General features: G+C 40.4%; 1 protein-coding gene across 1 annotated transcript in view; it reads left to right on the forward strand.

The window, feature by feature from the left end:
- MAN1B1 (mannosidase alpha class 1B member 1) overlaps positions 1–16,820 on the forward strand; it is a 22,660-nt gene continuing 5,840 nt past the window's right edge. The window contains exons 1-12 of the mRNA XM_071453648.1: positions 1–245; positions 2,441–2,549; positions 3,648–3,784; positions 4,755–4,915; positions 6,925–7,034; positions 8,343–8,528; positions 10,554–10,702; positions 11,305–11,493; positions 12,335–12,525; positions 14,105–14,225; positions 15,882–16,079; positions 16,382–16,513. Of these exons, the coding sequence (XP_071309749.1) occupies positions 114–245; positions 2,441–2,549; positions 3,648–3,784; positions 4,755–4,915; positions 6,925–7,034; positions 8,343–8,528; positions 10,554–10,702; positions 11,305–11,493; positions 12,335–12,525; positions 14,105–14,225; positions 15,882–16,079; positions 16,382–16,513 (1,815 nt within the window). The 5' untranslated portion in view covers positions 1–113. The remainder of the gene's footprint in view (positions 246–2,440; positions 2,550–3,647; positions 3,785–4,754; positions 4,916–6,924; positions 7,035–8,342; positions 8,529–10,553; positions 10,703–11,304; positions 11,494–12,334; positions 12,526–14,104; positions 14,226–15,881; positions 16,080–16,381; positions 16,514–16,820) is intronic.

The raw sequence follows: 16,820 nt of genomic DNA on the forward strand, positions 1-16,820 counted from the left end.
TGGTGCCATCGAGCGCGGACGCGCCGGCGCCAGAGCGGCACCGGAAGGGGTTGCCGGAAGCGGCCGCTCCGTCCCGCGGGGCCATGGCGGCAGGCGGCCCCTGAGGCGCCGCCATGTATTCGGGTGCCGCCGCCGCGGGATCGCCGCGCCGGGACTTCATCTCCGTCACTCTCGGCCCGGAGGAGGCGGCCGGGGTCGGTGGCTATAACAACAGCAAGGCTTGGCGGCGGCGCTCCTGCTGGCGGGTGAGGGCCACGCGGGGAGCTGTGCGGTACCGGGGTATCCCCGGCCTGGGTGCGGGGTGCACCTGGTGATGGGGGAGGGCTGTTGGGCGGTCAGGAATGTCCCTAGGTTTAGGTGCACCTGGAGTGTCGTGGGGGACCTGGCGTCGTCCCCCAGTTCCGAGTCGGGCAGAGGCCATGGCTGTGGGCCCTGGGCGCTGGGGCGGCCTCGCTCTGGGCTCTGCTTTCGGAGTGCTCGCAGGGCTGCTCTCCGCGGGATAGGGGTGTGTAAGGCGCGGGCTGGCTGAGGTGTCTCCACGTCATGTCTTAATTTTCACGAATAAAGCTGGGAGCGGGGGCATACGGTAAAATCCTGCCCTCTGCTCGTGCACATTTGAGGGGCAACGCTGAGCTCTTTGGACAGGAATGAGGGGAGTAAGATTTGGTCTCTGTGCCTTTGTTCCCTGTGTTAAGGCTTAAGGGAAGGGTCCTGTCTTCTGCCCATGGATATTAAAGGGAACAGTGTGAGAAGAGGGGTCCTCTGGCAGAGCTCTGGGAAGTGACCTTCTTGTCTGCTTGTGGGTAGAATGGGCAGACAGCTTCGTGTGGGATGGGAGTCTTGGGCTGGAAAGTCTTCTGTGGGAAAGAGTGAGTCAGAGGGCCAAGACAACCTTTGTTACAGATAGGAGATGATGTATAATCACCTACAGAGGCTTTACAGGTCATCAGATGAAGTGTGTATGAAGAGCTTGTTTAGGCACACAGTCCCACAGTTCTCTTTTTATTACCAGCTAGAGAGATATGGGCCCGAGTCATCACCCTTCATTTTACACTTATTCTTCATGAGCAAAAAACCAGTAAGATGGTGGTGAATGCCCTCACATGTTCTTGTGCCTTACTCCTACCTGTTGCAAGACACCACAATTAAAGCTTCTTTTCCCATCCTACCCTGATGAACCACAGGGCTGCTGGATTTCAAGCGTCTTTTTGCAATGGGAAGAGGGTCATAGAGTTTGCTAAGCAGGTAGAACTGAAGATGACACAGTGGGACTAGCATTTTGCAGTGTGTCCAGAGAAGGGTGTACAGTATTCCTGTACAGTCAACAGTGCAGCTGGAAGGCAGGAAATTTTTCTGTGGGACTCACAGTGTGAGCCCATCGACAGTTCTGCAAGGAGACATTCCCAGCCTCTGGATGAGGATGTGGGAAGTACTGTGTGGTTTGTGGCAAAGGTCCTTCCCAAGTGTAGCATTGGCAATGAAGTTCCCTCTGTATATCCAAACCAGAAGTAGTGAATTTCAGGAGGACTGTTGGAAAAGTAATGGTGGCAATTTAACCCTTGATGTTTAACTCCAGCTTCTCTCTCTGTAAATTGAGGCTAATGTACCTTGGCCTCGTTGAGGTTAACGTAATTTGCTGTCAGTTTTTCAGTGATTGTTGCGTATAATCTAGTGTTAACAATACATTTTTGCCCAGGACTAAACTTGAAAAGATTGTGGGTTTGTTTTGTTTGCTGTTGTGGTGTTTTACTTAATTTTCACATTGCTGCAGGTTGGTGCCTCTTTTTTTGTGGTGCAGAATTTGTTCTGTGTGACAGTTCCCATGCTTGTCAGAGCCAGGATACCTGACTTCTCTTTTACAGATTGACAGAATATTCTGAGTTGGAAGGGACCTGCTCTTTAAGCCAACAGCCCATACAAGGATCAAACCCATGACCTGCCAGTGATTGGTGCTCACCTTATTTTGAGCTTTTCTTCTTTGCTGCAGTAACATTTTTAGTTTTCCTGCCATTTTCTTGAGTTTCTAATTTTGCATGTGCATTCTGCAGTCCCTTGCCAGCCAGGAGGAAAGAGGCTTTTGGCTGATTTCCCAGTTGATAGCTTAGCAGGTGCTCAGGTCAACCAATGGAGGTTGTGATTGAAGTCAGCTGTAGCTGAAGCTTGCTGGGAGTCTTGGCATTTGGCAGCTTCTGAGGTTCTTTGAGCAGGTAGCTCTTATGTTGTTTTTTGTGAGCTTCTTGTGCCAGCTGGTTGGATTTCTGTTTTCTCTGTTATCAAAGAAAATAAGCAATGGATATATGCACCTGGAAGCAGGGTAAAATTAAACCTAGTCAATTTTGGGGTTTTAATCTGAATGAACCAATAAGAGTTTATTTTTAACCAAGTAGGTTCTTAATGTCATGCTAAATATTCTTTCTTTCACTTCTTTTCTCTCCTAAAGAAATGGAAGCAGCTGTCCCGACTCCAGCGGAGTGTCATTCTCTTCCTGTTTGCGTTCTTGGCAGTGTGTGGAGTAATTTCGTACACAAGCATGGGGGAAACATGGAAAAGTATGTGCTCTGTACAGCTCACAATTGCGATGAGAGATTAGGAGATGATTGTGGGTCTTCTAACCAGTTTTAATTTCCATTGGTAATGACGGGGTGTATTCATTAAAATGCAGTTCTGAGATGATTTTATGTGGTGTTTGAATGATGCAGTGCTTACTCAAAAAATATTTTTGGTATTCCATTTCTTTCTTTATGTTGACTAGAGTAACGTTTTGTTTTAGTTGATGTCCTGGTTTCAGCCAGGATAGTTAATTTGTTGAAGTAGCTGGGAGGGGGTGTGGCTAAGGTCTGGATGTTATTCTGTACCCCCTCAGTCGTTGCTGGGCGTGGGAGAGGGGAGAAAGGGGCTCTTTATGCTGGGCAGAAGGAGCTCTTCCTGGTAGAGAAAACATAGCAGGGGCAGCCATCTTTATTCATGCCTTCATGTAAATAGTTTCCTTTTCCTATACCTTTTGTTATTAATATTGTTGTCCTTACTGTTTGTTTTTTTTATTTCATTGCTGTTTCCCCAAAATTGTTCTTATCTCAGCCTGTGATCTTTGCCTTCTGTGCCTCCAATTTTCAACTCATCCACCCCAGAGGGAAGGGGAAGGGGGAGGGAAGAACAGAAAAGGGAAAGACAATAGCAGTGTTGTGGTTTTTGTGGTTTCAGGGAGCACTGAATTGGGAACTACCCTTCCAAAACTATGACAGTTGATTAAGATCTGAAGGTTTTGAGTGTGGTTTTTTTAATTGTATGTAGATTGTTTGTATGTAGATAAGGGTAGCTCAAATCTAATAATTTTAGAAAGTCTAAGCATTTGGATAATACTAATGCACATTACCTCTGATATTATCTTATTAATTGTATTAAAAAACTGAAGTAGTAGCAATTTTAAAAATCCCCATGTGCCTTTTAGCAGCTTCCTTTTATATTAGGGAGAGGATTAATACCAAAATACGCTTTGTATCTAACAATTAGTGTGTGTTTATCAATGCTTTGTGAATGCAAACAGTTTTTGGAGGTGCATCTACTACTTGTATACAGCAAACTGTTAAAAATTTCTAACTGCAGCCTTGACTGTTGATTCCTTGTGCTGAGTAGTTTTGTGTGTCTAGGTATAACAAACAAATCATTGGATGATCAGAGAACAGAACAAGAAATCCCTAGATTGAAGCTGGCAAATCCAGCTGTTCTACCAGCACCCCAGAAAGCAGATGCCAACCATGGAGACTACCCTGAGCTTTCACTGCAGGTAACGTGAGAAGAAATTAGTTTTCTAATGCCACAAAGAGTTTGTGAAGGCAAATGGTGCTTGGTTCCAACAGTTGTTGTGGAGGAAGGAGTTAGAACTTGCAGTTAAAGTGTGCCCTTGGTGGAATGCTGTCCTCTCGGGGAGGGTTTTGGTATTGTATTTCTTGGCTTTCTCTTTTTTATTTACATGTTCTGTATGCTGTTTTTTACTCACTGCTCTGCCCAGGAGTGCCAGGACTTTATGTCACACTGACCTCTTACTTGAGGCTTCACTTGTGCTGTGTGAATCAGTCTCCACTCCTGTGAGAAGCCTGGAGTCATGGTTTATCTGGGAGCTTGAGAGATAGCTTCAGAAAGAGTAGATGATAGATTTTGAAGGGTTATGTTTGTGGGAAATGCAGTGGGAAAGGAACATCAACTGACTGTGTGAATTAGTGGAGCAAAGGAATACTGGTTACTGAGTTATTTGTCACGAATTTATCTCACGAATTCAGGGATGTTCAGTTAATGAATACAAAATTTTGTGTGAAATCTTTTCTTCATCATGCAAAAATGTACATGTATTACTGTATAGTAATTCTTGGTTTTTACAGTGGCATCGTGGAAACTTGTTTTTGCATTCTTTTGCTAATTCTCATAAATTTACTGTGCCTAGTAGAATGGAATAAAATATCTTTACAATCCTTTGTCACTACCTTGTGTTAAATGAATACTTGGGGGCAGTAAAGGTAGTTTAGAAGTAATTTATCAGTGTAAACTTAAGAATGGGATGATTTTACCAAAAATTTAAAGCAAACAAACCCACAAGATCTTTAGCATAGGTTCCATTCAGGTCAGAATTTGCCTGCTGCAAAACAAACAAAATAAGATTTATATGGATTTATGTTTAATACTGGAATGATATTGATTTATGGTTTGAAATTTTACCATCTCTGCAACTTACCAAGCACATTTTTTTTTCCTACTCTCAGAAGCCACCGAAATCACCTCATGTTCGTCGTGGTCCTTCCAATCTTCAGATCAAAGCACCACGGAGAGACACAAGACTGAAGACCCGACATGATACCATGAGGGCTGTAGAAGAGCTGGTCGAAGCGGATAAAGTAGAGAAAACGGAGAAATCCATTATCAGGTAGAAACGTTTCAGGCAAGGTACAGTGCTTCCTTCCCCCTTGCCTCTGCCAAGATCCATTGAGTGTTGGAGTGAAAATTTCAAGGGCTTTTTGTTGTATGTGTCTGAGGTTATTTTGTTTCTTTGTGTGGGTTTGTTCTCAGGCCTGGCCTGATAGCTGCTGATATCACTAGGCTGATAGATTTAATTTTGATGAATGTGCAATTTCTCTGATTTTACTGTTTGCATCACACAGCTGCAGAGGGTTTGGGGCCCTGCGAGGCTGGCTGTGTTTCTAATGCACTTAGACACTCTTAATGTTCAGCAAGATTCTCAGTGTCCAGAGGTTTCTGCTGTTCCTTGTAATAAATGTTAATCTAACAGTATCCATGCAATAGTGCTGCTACAAGTGTTTTTGTCCTGGGGCAGGTTTGGAAAGTGATAGCATTGTCAGTGCTTCTTGTGGGTTGGTGCCGCTAAAGAAATTGGGTCCGGGCTGACCAGACAGAACCAATGGATGTGTACATAGCTGTGTGAGTGTAACACGATGTGCTTACTTCTTTCTTACAAGACATTTCATTCCTTGTACACATCTGGTAGTATCTTTAACAGAAGGTCTGTGCTTCTATGGTTATGGAAGTGTTTTGATTTGGGAATAAGTGAAGGAAAGTAACGTGGATATAGAAAGGACTACCAAAAGTTCAACAGAGGTTCTTCAGACTTGGAACATGAAGCTTGAGGGTTTTAGGTGTTTTATGTTCTCTTTAGCACTGGCTCAGATGAGCAGATCGTAGCATTAGAACTGTGCCTGGCTCAGCATTTTGGCTGTCAGTATTGTCTGAAAATGTTTTATTGTTTTGCTTTGGCTTGTGCTGTAACTCACAGATTTAAACAGGTGGTAAGCGAACAAGAGCAATGAAAACATAGTGAAGACTAGCTACAAATTTAAAGAATGAAAGTAAGAAATGAAATATGGCATTTATCTAAGTCAGAAGATATGCTGACTGGAAACAGTCAGACTGTTAAAGTAAACAATATAGACTTTAAAGATCCTGTAAGCCTGGTTCCCTTAGGAAGCATATACTGGGCTCAAAGACACCATACCTATATATTAAATGGTATGGTTGAGATTGTTTGATCTTGAGTTGAATTTGGCCTGACTTGAAGTCCGCTCTGAAAGACTTCTCCTTTAGGAGATTCTTCATGAAAACCTGTGAAAACTGCTTTACACATCTGTGGTAGAAGAGAAGGCTTGTGATCCCTTGATAGCAGAGTTAGTACTTTGAGCATCTCATCCTTTGTACTTAATCATGATGATGATCGTTTAATCATGGTGATCATTGTTTATGTGTTACTGTTGCAGCATGGCAGGATGGTAGAAATGCTGCAACCTTCTTCGAAGTGTCTCTTTCAGAAGCTGCTCAGAGTAAGGCCACGAGAACAGGACAAAGGGCAGCAACCTGTAGGGGCAATGAGGGATGTATAGTTGGGGTGGGCGATGTCAACTGGCCAATGGGGGAAGCAGTCTAATGCAGATTGGCAATAGTGCTGCAGAGCACCATGGGCTGCGTCCTCTCTATCAGCCTAGGTGGGCAAACTCTATGATATATTATTCCAAGACAAGGCCCTGGGGATTTCCCGCAGGGGGAAGGATTGAGAGGATTCAACATGGTACTATTTAGCATTAGTAGCTAGTGTGGTAATTTCAGAGCTGGTAGATAATAAATTGCTTGTAATACAACATTTTCAGGTGTTTATTTTAAGAAGTTTTTTATTCAATTCCATTGCCAAGATATATATTGAAATTCCAAGAGCTTGTAACACACATTTCTTAATCAAGGAAAATTTCTGTGCAAAGAAAATTTCTTTCAACAGAAAACTTACTTAGTGGGCCACATAATCATTTTGAGCCTTGATACAAAATCTAACTTCTGTTTTATCAAAATATTGTGTGATAAAGGAAATACAGAGATAAGTCCCATTCATTTGCATGATTTTCTGTGACCAAAATAAGTCCCTTGTATTTGCAGCTGGAGGGGAGCAGTGATAGAACCTGACCAAAGCACTGAACCTCCATCCAGTAAAATAATGGAACTAGAAAAACCTTCACCTGTGGAACCTGAAGACCAGAAAGAACCAGGTAAATAGGACAGCTAATGATACCTTTTTTTTTTTTTGTTTGTTTGCTTTTATGGTTTCAGTTTTGCAGTTTCTCCCCATACACATTATTTTATTTGTTTATTTAGATTAAAGGAAACAAAAAGTATAGGAGAGATTGCTTACCTAGAACATCCTAGTTTTTCAGTGTTCTTATTTCACTATGCCAGCCTTCATGCTTGTTAGCCTTCAGAATTTGAAAATAAATTTTAGAGACAAATCTTTGAAATGTAGCCTCTGGGAAGAGGCAGGATAACCTAAAGAAGGAGGGCATGAAAGAGACAGCTTCCTTTTCAGCTGTGCCTTTCCTTTTGTTCTGAAAATACAGGGAAGTGACTTCCTCCCTGAACTAAGTGGAACTATTTTTAAGGCTCACCAGAAAGCTGCAGAAGTTGTTTTTCAAGTTGCTGCACTTGTGGAGTTAAGAACCTGTTCTTCCTTTTTCTGAGTTCAGAAAAGAAACCGGAAGTTCTGGTGTGATGAACCTGGCATATTTCAGTGTGATGTATTTGCATTTCTGCAAGCTTAATATTTATGGGGTTAGCTGTGCTGCTTGGTGTTTCCCACTCTAGAAGTCTTTGTTCATAATTTTTCAGAATTTCAGCTAATGGCTTGAAATTTTTCATGTTCAACGTCTAACGTAAGCTCCACTTCATGGCAGATCGGAAGCAAAAATATCAGTACAACTAAGGAAAAAGACTTGGTTTAGCCAAGATGGAAAATGTAAATTTTCTTTCTATTTTGATATTAAATAGAAAGTTCAATAGAAATAATTTTGAAGAAGTGATTTTAAATTTAACAGAAAGCAGTTGGTAAGAGAGGGAAGATGAAGAAAAGATGTTATGTGTTGAATTAGCTGAGGATTTTATTCTTAAGTATACATATTCAGCACCTGGATTACCATGGATCTTAATCTGGTATTTCCTGACTTTCATCTTTTTGAGCTTTAGTGATAGTCATCTATAGCTGTGCATGTGATTATTTTAATGGCTTATTTGCAGAAGTGACAGTTTTGTTGCCAGGGAGAAATCTCTGTTTCCAGAGAGATCTCTCTCTTCCAGAGAGATTTCTTTCTTCCAGAGAATTTGACTGAATTGCTGACTGGAAACACTGAGTGGTTATTCTGCAGAGGAAAGGCTGTTCTGAAACGAATAATATGAGGGTGGTTTTTCCATTGCAGTGATCAATGAAAGAAATTTTCTTTTCAGTGCAATGCAGTAAAGTGGTGCGTAGTAGAGTTCCATCAGTGCCCTGCAGAAGTCCTGAGCAAGGTGCTGTTTCTCCTTTGCAGTGCCCATCAATGAGCGCCAGCTGGCTGTGATTGAAGCCTTCCGCCATGCCTGGAAAGGGTACAAGGATTTTGCCTGGGGCCATGATGAGCTGAAGCCTTTGTCCAAGTCCTACAGCGAGTGGTTTGGACTTGGGCTTACCTTAATTGATGCCTTGGATACCATGTGGATTTTAGGCTTAAAAGAAGGTATTTTTTTTTCCTCTTCCAGTTTTTTTCCCCTAAAAGAATTCTTTAATTTCTTTTTCTTTTCAGGTACTGCCTGTTCAGAGTTCTTTGAGGGGAATATTTATTACACGTGGCCTATAAATTTAGCTTCCCTGTGAGGGTAAATACATACATACATATGTATGTGTACACAGTGTATGTATCTGGTAGAATTTGAGGGATGTTTTAATAAATTTCCTGGTGTTTGTTTCTGTACTAAAACCTCTGTGCCATCATATAGCCAGTGGAGGCTTTCTGCCCATTACTCTTGAGTAGTTTGTCTCTATGTTCCTTGCTTGTGTTTTACCATACCTTATACCAATATTTCATATATGGATTTAAGAAGGCTGTTTCTGTAAGGAATCCATGGGTCGAGAAAGGGAGTGCTCAGTACCTCTTTCCTGAATTGTTTTGTTGTCTGTATTTTTGAGAGTTATTCTGGAAATGAGCATGCTAGAAAACTTTCAAACAGATTTTAAAAACTAAGCCCAAAATTTTACAATTCTGTTGCAAAAAACTTAAATGCTTAATTAGTATTTATGACCATTTTTTTTTGTTGTTGGTTGGTTGGGATTTTTTTTTTGGTGATGCAGAGGTTTTTTTAATGGTATTTAAAAATTTCTAGAACTGTATCTGTTTAACCATGGTCAATAGCCACCTTTGTAAACTTTTATTAAACTTACAGATTTTTCAGTCATGATAGGAAGAACAGAGCTGCCAGTGAGGGTACAATAAATACTCAAAGTATTTAATGGTTCTGTCTCTTCTACCTTTGAAGTTTTTGTAAAATAATATGTTGTGTGTGTGCAGCTCTAAGCCTGCGCAGGCTGTCTTGAAGTTTAATCAAGTTGAACATATGTTGCTCTTTTTTTTCCTAATTAATTTTGAACTGAGTAGAGTTTTTAAAATAAATTATTAGTATTAGAGATGTGTTGAAAATAGGTTCTTGGTGAAGACTTCTTTCTGTTTTTTATCAGTTCTGCTGACTGCCTTAGAGAGCTCCTGGGGTTTCTTCTGAATAACAAGTGCTATGTAAATGCAAGTTCTGTTTGAGGCTGCTTATCAGCTGATGAATGCAGAGTCTTTCTTATCAGCTGATGAATGCAAAAGCCTCTGTGGCAGAGAACTCTGCCTTTGCTGTTGTACTTCTGACAACACTGACTGAAGAATTTTAGTAATTCTTCTCAATGTGCCCAACATCCTGTATTTGCCCAGCATCCAGGACTGGAGGGCACAGAGGCATCCATTTGTTCCAGAGTTTATCTTCTAAGGAATGCATTCCATTTCTGGTAAATTGGTTGTTCTGCTTCTCACAAGCAGGAGTTTCCAGAAGCTGTGAGATCACTGAAATAGCTCAGCCTCCAATTGTGAGGGCTAAGTTGACTCACATGCACTGTGGAGACCCTGTGCCAAAGCAGTTACTGAGTGATGCTGCTGCTAAGCTGATTCATGAACCTAATATGGCTTTTCTTTTAACCTTTCTTTTGAATAAGTAATGTGATAAACAACCATTTTTGTTCCTAGAGAAAAAGATTGCACCATCTTGCAGGAAGCAGGCTCCTGAGGACATTGCTAGGCTAAAGCTATTAACTGAAAATGTTACCTGTTATCTCGCTGGATAATGGGTTTGGTTGAAAAACATTTAATTAAAAGTAGCAGGCTTTGTGGAAGTGTAACTAATTATCTGACAAGTCAAATGGATGGATTTGAACGATTTTAATTTCGGGACTATTTTAATAAAAAAATTATTCTTTTTTAAACTATTAAGGATTTTCTGTTTTAGTGGATATTTCTGTCTGTATGCTTCTATGGTGTGTGCTCAATAAGAATTAAGCCAATGGTAATGAAACTTCTTCCAGCATGTGCTCTTCATTTTAATTTTCCACCTAAAATATTAATCTCTATAGACAAATACAAGTAACTGTCATCGATATATGGAGTACTCATGTCTTTAGTTATTGGAACATGCCAGAAGTTCTGAACTGAACTACCTTTTACACTTTGCAGAGTTTGAAGAAGCAAGAAAATGGGTAGCAAATGATTTAGTCTTTGATAAAAATGTGGATGTGAACCTGTTTGAGAGCACTATCCGTATCCTGGGTGGCTTGCTGAGCACCTATCACCTCTCTGGAGATAGCCTTTTCCTGGAAAAAGCTGTGAGTGTCTGGCCTTACAAATGAAATTGGGTTATGTATTCCATATTGGACAAAGTTGAGAGAAGGTTCCTCAGAAAGTTCAATGTTGCTGGTTTTTAACAGTTTCATAAAGTGGTGGGAAAGGCATTTACCATTAAGCTTTGAAGCCTGAACTTCTGCTCTCTGTACAACCTCAAAGCCTTGCTGTGTTTGTCACCTTTTCTTGTATGTCTGGTCTTCTGCTGATGAATGGCTGACCATCATGAAGTTCATGAAACAAAAGAAGAAACAAATGATTGGCAAAGGGTAATAGTTGTTTTTTGCTGCCCTTTCTGTGTGTCTTAACAGCATCAGCTGCTTCAGCAGATTAGCTAGATCAGCCTGTGACTGCATGATAGGGATTGCAGCCTCAGATGAGACCTGCAGTGCTAAGGACAAGGTGGAAACTCTGCTCATTACTATGAATAAGTTAATGACTTTTTAAATTTCTTTAATTGCTTGCATCATCTAAAACTAAGCTGCAATTCTTTTTCCATCTGCTTTGTGAAGAAAATCTAATGGGATGTCCCATTTATATATATGTATTTCTGGTTTGACTTGTTTTGACCCTGTGCTTTCTTTAGAAAGACATTGGAAACAGGCTTATGCCAGCATTCAAGACGCCGTCCAAGATACCTTATTCTGATGTCAACATTGGTCGGGGCACTGCACATCCCCCTCGCTGGACATCTGATAGCACTGTGGCAGAGGTGACCAGCATTCAGCTGGAGTTCAGGGAGCTCTCTCGTCTGACTGGAGATGAGAAATTCCGGGTATGGAAGAATCAGTTGATATTGCTCGCTTTGTCCATTTCTCTGCAGCTCTACCACTGACTCTTCATCAGTACTCACCGTCTCAGGAGTCTATAAGTTACGATAAATAAGTTGTGAAACTCTAGACAAGGGAAGAAAAAGAAACAAAATATTCCGTTATTTTATTGAATACCAGAAATAGTAGTGGAGATGAGTAATTGTTTTTCTTCCTCAGAAACAGCTTTTAAGTAGAAAAATAAAAATTCCTGAGTGTGGTTTCTTGATACTGTTTTCTATGTGTAGAGAACAAAACTGAAATGTTACCATCCGAGGAACTACAATGTCATTCAATAGTTAAGAGTCTGAGAGCAGGTCACCATATAGGGAAAAGTTAGTTGAAATAAAAAGAATTTCAGAGAAAATAATATTTTCCATTTTTCTTTTTGTTTGCTGATGTTATTATTTTGATATTTTGTATCCACAGCTCAGTGTTGAAGAATGCAGTCATTTAAAGAGCCTTACTATTGCTAAATAGATTCATGTAGTTGGTTTTTTTGCTGGACTTCTACTTTGCAAGTCTGAGTAAATCTGAGTGCTGTAGTACTGGCTTTTGAGTGAGCTTGCCTTCAAGGAAAGGAAACAGTTATAATTGCTTCAGAGTACTTGAACATAACCAGAACATCATATTTTGAAAGTCCAAAAGTCTGAAATCTTGAATTTAGTATATTGCTCTAGCTGAACTTGATGTCCCTGATGCTAATTTGGGGAAGCAAAGTTACAGGTTTGTTACTGGACTATAGTGACTAGACACAGTTCTGTACCTCATTTATACCTATAATTTATGTTTTCCATTTTCTTGTAGAAAGCTGTAGATGAGGTGATGAAGCATGTTCACATCCTCTCAGGGAAAAACGATGGCCTCGTGCCTATGTTCATCAACACCAACAGCGGGCAGTTCACTCACCTGGGGGTCTACACTCTGGGAGCCAGAGCTGACAGCTACTATGAGTATCTACTTAAGCAGTGGATTCAGGGTGGAAAGAAAGAAAATGAGTAAGTTCTTTACACTTCTCATATTGGTGTGATAATCAGGTGAGCTGTAAAACCCTCTGTTGTAGTTTGCTGCTTAAAGAAAAACAATGCATGTGCTCAAGAGTCAGCTGAACTTAGTACTGTTTTTAAAAGCAAGCTAAGAAGAAAGAGAAACCTTTGGTAACATGATGAAAGAACACGAGGAGAGTTAGTCTTAAGTCTTAAAACTCCCCTCTCCACAAAAGCCTTTTCTTCCTCAAATGTGAGGAGTGTCACAGAAAGGAGATGAGAATAATAATAACACTTCTGAAAAACTGTGGGCATCTCCTTTTGACAGTGATGTCTGTGTTTGCTCTGGGTTTGTTAGTGAAAGGTGAAGGGAGACAGGAGTTTGATATTTATGTTATCTTCTCTTTAATTCCAGAATCCCAGACTGGTTGGGGTTGGAATGGATCTTAAAGCTCATTCTGTGCTACCCCTGCTATGGGCAGGGATACCTTCCACTAGACCAGGTTGCTCCAAGCCCCATCCAGCCTGGCCTGGGACACTTCCAGGGATAGGGCAGCCACAGTTCCTCTGCGCAAACTGTGCCAGGGCCTCCCCACCCTCACAGGGAAGAATTTCTTCCTAATATTCAGTATCGGTCTACTTACTTTCAGTTTAAAGACCCTTGTTCTATCACTGCATGCCCTTGTAAAAAGTCCCTTTTCAAGTCTCATATGTTTCTTTTATCTGTACTGCATTAGTGGAAGAGTGTTTACAAGGAGGAGTTTAAGAGCTTGGAAAAGAAGCTTTCCTTCAAGACAAGTCTGCATATAAGCTAATTCTGTTAGACTGTTAGACTTCTTGTTAATTTCAAGGAGTTTAATGCAGACAGAGCAAATATGTGGTTCTTGGAGGCATTTCTGTGTGTCAGAGCAGATGCCCGTCTGCAAAGAAAGCTTTCATCACTGCTCTTTCTGAGGCTTCTTTACTGTAAATGGAGAACTGGTGTCTTTGGGACCACAATGGCATTTTGTGAGCCACACAATCTACAGGTTGTTTTCCATATTGAAAGTACATGAAAGCAAGGAAAAATGAAATTAAATACTGTGAAACAGTGTTTCACAGTGAGACAGGCCAATTGGAAAAGATTGCTTAAACTCTTTGGATCTCCATCTTTGGATGGGGGTAAGAAAAATTGCTTGGATAACCTGATGAAATTGAATCTGCCTGGGAGCAGAGGATTGAAATAGAGACCTCCAAGAGGTCCTTCCCAGCCTAGATTTTCTGTGATTTCAATAACTCTGCTTCCAAAGACTTTTGAAATAAAATCTGGTTGTTGCCTAGAAACAGTTGCAGGTGTTTTCTTTAATATTTGAATAAGTATTAAAGTTTTATTTTCTTTTCAAGTAAATCCAGTATTGCTACATGGTAGTGACAACTGATTAATGTTGTGTTGATGGTTACTGAGGGAGTTTTTTGAGTTATCACATTTAGTTAAATATTACTCTGTAGACTGAAGTAACGGTTGTCTAAAAGATTGTGCTGAACATCAGCTATGACCAAATATGTTCTAATTGTGTGCATGTGAGCCAACTGGGGATGATTTTTTTCATAGGCTGTTGGAAGACTATATGAGAGCCATAGAAGGAGTGAAAAAGCATCTTCTTCAGAGATCAGAGCCCAAGAAGCTTACTTTTGTAGGAGAGCTTGCTCATGGCCATTTCAGTGCCAAGATGGTAAGAAATATAACTGCAATAGAAAACAGAAAAACTATTACAAAATTTAAATAAAACCCAACACAGAGGCAAATGCAAAGCTTTTCCCTCTCAAAAAACAAAACCAAACCCCAACAAAAAGAAACAAATGAAAAAAAAAACCCAAAACACAAGATGATATATACATACACATCTGTCCAGTGTGATGACAGTAATGAGTAACTGCCTTGTAGATACTAACTACAAGTGCAAACTGAGGGCCTTCTCTGAGTCACTCTAGTAAACACATTTTGTTCCTTCAAGACTGAACATTTTGGTGCTGGAATTAAAATTTCTTTCTTTTTCCCCCCTGTTTTAGTCATAAAATTCCAGTGTCCTAAATTGTTGCAATAATACGTTTTTACGTATTACTAGTTTTCAATAATTCAAAAATAAATGTAGGCACTTGCACACCTGTGTTTTCAGATTTGCCTTCAAAAGAAGCATGCCATCTAATACTGTATTATGGGGTTTAAAAAGAAATTAATAATTTTGGAGGTTTCTGTCATTTCATGACATCTTTATTTTCCTACCTGGAAGATTCTTGGGTATAACAGTATGCTGTTTGCTTTAGGGAAAATTGATTGATCTTAACCCTCTGTTCCCAATTTTTGTATTTTAAGATCCTCCAGTTAAAAATCCCATGCCATGCAGGTATTGTATATGTGCATAGCTTGTCTGAAAGATGAGTGATGTATTATTAATGTATGTATAGCCTTTTCTGATGTAGTATTTTTGAGATCTTCAGTTCTGGTTTTCATCATGTGCTTCTTGGATCTGAATTTCCCAAAAGCTCTCCAAAAAACCTGCTGTGAGTAAGACCAGAGTCTGGGTTTTGGGTGGAGGGGGCTGCCCCATTCCAAGACAAGACAGAGTTCAAATTGAGATAGACAGATTTGGCTTTGGTGTCTGTACATGTCAGAACACTTCCTTCTGTTTCAGGGAGTCAGAATTTTCGTTTTAATCCATTATTATTGGGGTGAAAGGTTGGACAGGTCTCTTACCCTGTCCAGGTGGAACAGTGGGGGATGTTTGGCTCCTATGTCTATGCTGATCTTTACAACCCTCCACTTTTTTTTAAGGACCGGACAAAGCTTTTAAAGGTCCATACAGGGACATCAGAGTGGTTTTACTATGTTTTTGAGTGATGAGACCTGAGCTTTGATTCTGAATGTTTAAAATCATTTGAGATTCCATATGTGACATTAATCTGTGGTGCTTATTTTCTTACATCAATGGTAGGTTAGCTCCTAAGCTACCATTAGGTTAGAATGAGGACACGAAGCCTTTAGGTGGTTCTGTTGATGCCCTGCATGAGCTGATATGAAACGTATGCTTCTGGTAAACCAAAAGACACTCTCCTTCCCCTCAACATGACCTGAGACCTTTTTTCCAGAAACTTGTCATAAAAACACATTCTTGTACATTTTTGAAATTAACAATTTCTGTAATAATGCTGCCTGCCTCATGTTGCATTACATGAGATTGTTTAAAACTTATCCTCAAGTTGTTGGCACCAGAAATGTGTTTTGAAGAAGAATAAAAAATTAAAAAGAAAAAAATTAAAAAGACGGTGCCCCCTTACTTCCCCTGCTGTTTGATGTGTAACTTCTCAGTAAGAGTTGCCTTGTCTTGCAGGATCACTTGGTTTGCTTCTTGCCGGGTACTTTAGCACTGGGAGCTCACAATGGACTGGCTGCTGATCATATGAAATTGGCTGAAACTCTTATAGAAACCTGCTACCAGATGTATGCTCAAGTAGAGACAGGCCTGAGCCCAGAGATTGTACACTTCAACCTCCATGCACAGAAGGGCCACAAGGATGTAGAAATCAAGGTGAGCAGATAGCTGGCCTGAACTCCAGGTTTCTCTGTAGCTCCTGTTGTTGTTTCTGCTGTTGAACTCCTGGCCAGATACTAGTGATGGGGTTTGTTGTGGAGCAGCTAATTCTTTCTCTGCCTTGCCTTCTAGCTGTATCCTAGGCTTTGGTTTTAGTTACCCCAGCAGTATATTTAGAAGCTGATTTATGCATAGCAAACTCTTGGGAGCAGATGGAGATGTGAATAATTATTTTTCTCCCTGCATGCATCCTTGAGGAAATTCCCTGTCTAAAACTCTTGCCTTTTTTTCTCTCACAGCCTGCAGACAGGCACAATTTATTGCGACCAGAAACTGTGGAAAGCCTTTTTTACATGTACAGATTCACTGGTGATAAGAAATACCAAGACTGGGGCTGGGAAATCTTGCAGAATTTCAACAGATACACCAGGGTAAGGCCAGTTTATAATAACCTTGTTCTGTCAGGACTGTATTTGCTCACTTTTTAACAACAACTTTGAAAACATACTATGTTTCAGGATTCATCAGAAAACTGTGGGGGAATTTGTAGGTATATACAGAGAAATTGTTTTCTTACAGATGGAGATACCCTCCTTAGTCTATATAATGAAAGAAGTTGTATTACATTGATGAAAAAGTGAAATGCAGAAGCTGTAGGCAAGACTACCAAAGTTAGAATCTGTATTTTCTAGACTTTGGAAGCTGAGAAGGGCATGGCTGGATTGAAAGAACTCTTCA

The sequence above is a fragment of the Agelaius tricolor genome, unplaced genomic scaffold (assembly GCF_023055355.1).
Source record: "Agelaius tricolor isolate 1412-34295 unplaced genomic scaffold, bAgeTri1.0.p SCAF_37, whole genome shotgun sequence".
Lineage (NCBI taxonomy): Eukaryota > Metazoa > Chordata > Aves > Passeriformes > Icteridae > Agelaius > Agelaius tricolor.